The sequence below is a fragment of the Cavia porcellus genome, unplaced genomic scaffold, assembly GCF_034190915.1.
Source record: "Cavia porcellus strain 051 isolate PalLab524CR breed Dunkin Hartley unplaced genomic scaffold, mCavPor4.1 scaffold_7, whole genome shotgun sequence".
NCBI lineage: Eukaryota > Metazoa > Chordata > Mammalia > Rodentia > Caviidae > Cavia > Cavia porcellus.
In genome coordinates, this window is record NW_026947490.1 from 46,910,545 (window position 1) to 46,917,252 (window position 6,708).

The 6,708-nt window shown below is 40.3% G+C and overlaps 1 protein-coding gene across 1 annotated transcript; it reads right to left on the minus strand.

Moving 5' to 3' along the window:
* Positions 1-5,091: 5,091 nt before the first annotated feature.
* Positions 5,092-6,044, minus strand: LOC100725558 (olfactory receptor 10J3). Its single transcript, XM_013149097.2, is given in 2 exon segments — positions 5,092-5,196; positions 5,199-6,044. Coding segments are annotated over 2 exon segments (951 nt in total).
* Between the last annotated feature and the right edge of the window lie 664 nt (positions 6,045-6,708).

Consider the following 6,708-nt stretch of genomic DNA (forward strand, 5'->3'; position numbering starts at 1 on the left):
CGTGGAGGTTTAATGTTTAATTCTTAGACTGGGGATATAGACTGATGGACTGGCTGGCAAGCGTGAGGTGCTGAGTTCGATTCTTGGTACAAAAAAATAAACATTTTATTCTTCCAATAGTAATGATAATACACATTCTGTCTTCCTTCAAGGATTCTGCACAGAATCAAGTAGAGACTGTAACTATGAAGGTTTGTTTAAGTTCCAAAGATTTATAGACAAAGACGTAGGAACTTCTAGCATCAGTGTGAGATCCACCACTTCCCCTTTTCTGTCCCCTCCAGCAGGATCATGGAGATGGTTACACTGAACGCTTAGAGAAAGTTGCGGGGCAAGAAAGGTACATTTTTTCAGTGCTGCCCAAGAATTGATAACAGTCAGTGAGAGGAGGGCATCTAACTGATCCATATTCTACAACAATTGATGTCTCGAGGAAGCTGAACTGGGTCAGATATTCATAAATATCCATTGGATCTGCCAGAAATGCTTTTAACTTCAAAGGAAATAGAGATTATTGGTGTTAATAACCTTTGCCTTCTCAGTTTCTTTTCTGTTTTTATTCTCTCTATACAGATTTTTTAAAATGTATTCATATAGGGATTTATTAATGTCTTACAAAAATATCTTCATTGTTTTCATTTGTTTAATTGGTTGATTTTATAGCTCAGAGAGTTAAGAAACGGCCACATTCTCAGTGAACAGCATGGTGCTTAGTTTGATATAACAAGCTCAGGTGAGTGAAGAGATTTCCGAAGTCCTGAAACTGGTCACAGAAAGTCCTGTTAGGCGGTTCCCCGATGATTCCACTTACACCTCACCCCATACTCCATTGCTTCAACTCACAGCCTTGAGGCCAGAACTTGCTTTAGGGACACTCTGCCCCAGTGAGTACTACAGCAGTCAGCAACACAGACATCAGGCTAAAAAGTAGCTTGCTCCTTTTATAAAGGTGGATCTCAAGCCTAATGACGTGAACTTACTGAGAGCTACTTCATGTGGGTAGAAAATTCAGTCCTGCTCATGTTTAGGTACATATCCTGAGAGTTTCTATATTCTTTCATGGCACAAATGTGCCTCTCTTCTTACCCTCAGTACAAGCTAGGAGGGCTATGGATAGAGGACAGAAATAGAGGATCCAGATATCACTAACTGTGGGTTGGGCCAGATCCTTGCTGTCTCTGAGACTCTATTTCCTCTTTGTAAGATGAGGGTTTTGGACAAAGTTTTCTGTAAGTTCCCTCCAGCCCAGACATGTGTCATTCATTCCTCTGTCACTCCATTGCCTTGTTGTGGTTACCCAGACTCAGAGTGGCTCAGGTCATGCCCAGGGAGCTGCAGTGTGAACTTCTCATCCTGTTTCACACCTTGGTCCTTCAATCCTGTGCTCTCCCACATATCTAAATTCTGTGTTCATTTCAGACCATGGCTACTACTTCTTCCCTATTACCTTTCTGATGATTATTCACAGCTTATTCAAAAAAGAATGTAGAACAGAATTCAGAATTGAGAATTTTGTAACCTCCAGAATATACCATTTATACATAGACTTTTACTTAACATATATGAAATATTTTCTATTTATGTCAGAGAAAGGGTCTTTTTACAGATGACTATAAGAATCCACAGATACACACTGTGGTACACTCTGTCATTTTCAACTTCATACTGAATGTGTCTAGGAAGAACTTAGAACAATATTTATCCTTTCATTATAGGCCAACACAAATCCTCACGAATTTCTCATAATTAGTTGTGTATTTTTGTAAATCAAGAAAGTAGTTCACAAATCATAGCTTATGGAAAAAAACATTGCACAGGCCATCTCTAGAGAGGACAATAAGACACAGATTTATCCAGTCAGTCATTTGGGTACTGAGAGATCAGGAAAGATTCCGCTTTTTTTCTCTACGTGCCAAATAGGAAGTGAAGACAGTGGGAACATTTTACTGTTAAGGATGACAGGGGTATCTGAGGACACCTGGGAACAGCACAGGTCCTCAGGACAATGGAGCTGAATATCAAACTTAGGTGTCTGCCCAGCTCTGAACAGTTACGTGAAGTTCTTGAGTATTCCACCAAATACCATTTACAACAGTATCATGGGTCACTATTAAATTCACTTGCTTACATGACTGAGATCAACACTATTCCCCTTGTTGAAAACTGGAAAGTCACAGCCTCCCTTTCATTATTTCATTGAAGGTTGAATTTCAGCAACTCTGAGAATGATCAGTAATCTCCTTGAAAGGTATAGTACCTGAATGCAATGAATTTGAATCTGCTTACAGAAAATTTTTGGAAGGAAAAAATGACTTCTTGTAAATTCTGAGAAAATTCAGATCTTTATTTTTAAATGGTTTCCAAGCAGACAATACTATACTGCTGACAACTAAATTGAATCACAGTTAATGTAGCTCCACAAACACAATGAAATCATTTTTTTAAAAACAGGCAAATGGAGGAGCTGCTGACCTTCTTCCTCCTCTAGACATATCACAACTAAATTTTGAGTCCTCACTTAATGATAATTGCTTTTCTAGAAATTGCTTTCCTACAGTTTTACAGATTTAGAACCCATGGAAAGACTCTGTGACAGACTTTAAAGCAGGAATTTCATTAACAAATGCTATCCACCTCTGCACTGTGCACGGTAACAGGGTAGAAGAGGCAGGTAATAGAAAATGTGGCACAGACAACAAACAGCTCAGCTCATCTCACAGATGAGTGCTCTGAATGGAGGAAGCCTCTTCATAATTATCTTAATGACAGTTGGATTTCTGAACTAGACATATCTCTCTCCCCCAAACTACAGTCAGAACTGGGAGGAAGCAGTATTGTAAACCCAAATATCGACTTTAGTCATCCAAGTGTTGTAATATTCTTTTTAGTTTTCCTCAGAAACCAAAAAGTTATATTTGTAATCCCACTAAGACGTTATTGGAATCCCAGCAAGTTAATTCCAATCTACTACCATCAATGCAATCCACAGCAAGAGTAAAAACACTAAGACATATTCCAGGTTAAGGGCAGCCAAGGGGTCCTAAGTGCAGATTTTGATCCTAGGCCTCTCCCAGAATTTATTATCTGGTGAAGAACAGGGGTGGCACAGGGATGAGTGACAGTGAGGATGATGGAATCAGTGAGTAACTTGAGCTGGGTAGCCAGGTACAGGACTGCATCTCTGTAAATTGCAGAGATAAAGATATGCAGAAGGATCAATGTACATAATCCAATTAAGGTAGCACTGGAATTGTTTTGGGGGCACTATGGCTTTGGCTTCTGATATGCAAACTCTTGTGCCCTGGGGAGCCATAGCCTCTTATCTTGAGGCTCATACCCAGCTGATATTCCTGGAGCTACTTGCTCTAACATCTCTATTGCTTTTATCCTGTACGAACTTGTATTGTATGGCTAACACTATGCTAAGAATCAGGACTGTCTGTTGTTGGCTATAGAGATTACATATTAGCACCTCATCTAGGCTTATTTGCAATGCTTAGAGCCAATTGAAGAGAGAAGGAAATATCCTAGCCAGCTTTTTAAATATCAGTGTAAGGAGTCTCTAAATAAGCAAAGTCACATTAATTGTTTTGCATTCAAAGGGAGTCACTGGAGTTGCTTAGAAAGAACGGTTCATGTAGAGAGCTTTCAGCCCACATTCCCCATAGTACAGGGAGAATGCATGTGTAAGTCCTGAGTGATGCAGTCTGGGTGTATAGACTACAATAGCCAACAAACTTATGTTCAACAAAGAAATGGTGTTACATTGATCAGACTTTTACTCAACATTTTAGAGCCAGGTTAAACAGAATATTATGCAGAATATTTTAATTGTATTTTATCCAACAGGACAGATATGAATTGGCTATCATTTCTGAAAATCTTGACACTGAGGCAAAGATATCATTATCTCCAGCAACATCTGGAGCCTGACTTTCCAGGTCTTGATATTTTGCCAAGGGACAACGTTAATTTGAGCTAAAGTACTTGTTTATTTCCACTGGCTCATGCCATCTTCAGCTGCTGCAAGTTTGATGGCACTTCCACAGCTGAGGTCTTGGCTTTATGGAGCCACATCACTGGATCAGATGGGTTCTGAGTACCACAGTAACTGTGCTTGGAACTTGTAGTGTGACTGATTACTCAGCAGAAAGAGTTACATGGAAGGATGACACAGGGTTCCTCAGACAATCCACTTTTACTTCCTGCAATGCTTAGATGTGAAATACTATTTAGAACACAGGTAAAAATGGCAGGGTCAAAGAAACTTCTAAAATTTATCCAGAGCATGTTATGAGCTTCTTGTAAAACTTATAACAAAGCTTTGGATTGCTGTTCATCAATAAAGGCTGCCTAATAATGTAGTAAAAGTGATTATGTTTCTAACACTATTTCAGAGAATTTAGGTTCATTCAGGGAAATCTCTCAAATGGTATTCTCAGTAGTCCAGTATTGAGAGTACAAAAAGAGCTGTAACTTTCTGGATGGTTTCCTTTTCAATATGACTTTTCTTTTTGGACATGTCATGACCATGTAAAACCAAACTCTGTACTCTGTGGGTGGTGGTTTTGGATGTCTTACACTGTACTATTTCCAGGCCATCTAGGGAAGTGGTGTCCACTTTGAAGATGTGCACTTATCTCCAGTTTGTGAAGCCATGGGAGAAAGTAGGCAAGAAAATCAAAGAAAATGTACATGTGTGTTTCCTCAGTTACATGACAGAGTGGCCACACAACTATTCCAGCATTCTGATCAACAGAAAAAAATCTCTCTGAAGTGGTTTTTGAACCATTCATCAGGATTCTGCTGGATTTTGTGTGTTAGTCAATTTGTATATAGAGCTGAAAACATTTCAGAATGTTTGTATCTCTGTGTAAGTGTGAGTGTCGTTGGGTGTCAATGACACCCAAAATCTTTGTACTACATTATATCCTAACCCAAGTCATTTGCTCATACCTCTAGTGAAGAACACAGAAAAGCTTAAGTACCTCAATTAGCACTCATTTCAACTTAGTCCACTGTTCCTGATGTCACATGTTGAAATGGTATAGTAATCATTACAAATAATCTGTGTGTGTAAAGAAAACAGCTTCACAAACTATCCAGATTGGCTTTCTTCACAATCGCCTGCACAGAGCATCTTTGACCTCTTTGTTCCTTAAGGTGTACACAACAGGGTTCAGCAAGGGTGTGACAACAGTGTAGGTCACTGAGATGAGTCTGTCCTGTCCCAGGGAACTCTTAGACTTAGGCTTGAGATAGACGATCGAGGCACAGCCATAGTGGATGACGACCACTATGAGGTGGGAGGCACAGGTGGCAAAGGCCTTCTTCCTGCCCTCTGCTGAGGAAATCCTAAGGATGGTGGAGATAATGAGGATGTAGGAGATGAAGACCAGGGTCATTGGTAGAACAAGGACAAAAACACTCACGACAAAGGTAATGATCTCGTTGACAGTGGTATTTGCACAGGCCAGCTTCAGCAGGGGTCTCACGTCACAGAAGAAGTGGGAGATGACAAAGCCATTGCAGAAAGGCAGACCAAACACAGATGTGACCTGGACAATAGCCATGCTCAGGCCAAATCCCAGTGATCCAGATGCCAGCTGGATACAAGCCATTTTGCCCATGATAACCGAATACCTTAGAGGATTGCAGATGGCCACATAGCGGTCATATCCCATTGCTGTCAGCAGAAAGCAGCTGCAGATTCCAAATGTAAGAAAGAAGAAGAGCTGTGTGGCACAGTATTGGAAAGCAATAGTCTTCTGAGGATTCAGGAGGTCAGAAAGCATACGTGGAATGATGGCCACAGTGTAGCAGGTCTCGGAGATAGAAAGCATGCTCAGGAAGAAATACATGGGAGTGTGAAGGTGACGATCCAGGCGAATAATTGTCACAATAATCACATTGCCAGACAGAGTCAGCAGGTACAGTGTTAGGAAAACAACAAAGAGCACAAGCCTGTGCTGCCACCCATAACTAGAGAAGCCTTCAAAAAGGAACTCCGTGATGTAAGTTGAGTTTATTCCTGGCACTGTCATTGTAGCTGGTCCAGGTGTGAAGGAGCTGGACAAAGGAAGGAAAAGTGTGATGGGTCAAGCGTGAGACTCAGCAGGCTGAACCAAGGTGTTCAGGCCAGAGCATATCCAGCCTCTGGGCGTTGCTCTAGATCACAGAGGTCATCACTATTTGGACTCTATGTACGTGTATATTTATTTTGGTGCTGATAACATAACTCAGGACCTTGCGCTCTCCAGGCCATTGCTTGTGCCCCAGGGATATATCACAGGCCCATCATTGGCATTCAGTTAGTGTGTGATTCCTCAAGTTTTCTTCCTTGCCTACCTCTTAATTGATGCTTTTGAAATGTTCTTCTGAGATCCTAGCATTGAAGCCGAAACAGAGATGAAGAGAAAATTAGAGACCTGTTAGTGAAGATTTACAAAGCTACCTAATTGGAGATTCTTATTTAGATATGAAATTGTTGGATCTTATGGTAGTTTTATTTTTAAATAAGTGAGGATCTTCTGTACTTTTTTCCGTAGAAGTTTTACAATTTTACATTTCCACCATGGAAATGTGCAGGTTTTCTTTTCCTCAAGTCCATTTGAGTATTTAGTATCTGATGTTGATAGATTAAAAAATAGTATCACTTGTCACTGTTGGGAGGTAATATCTCATTGTGGTTTTCATTTGTGCTTCCCT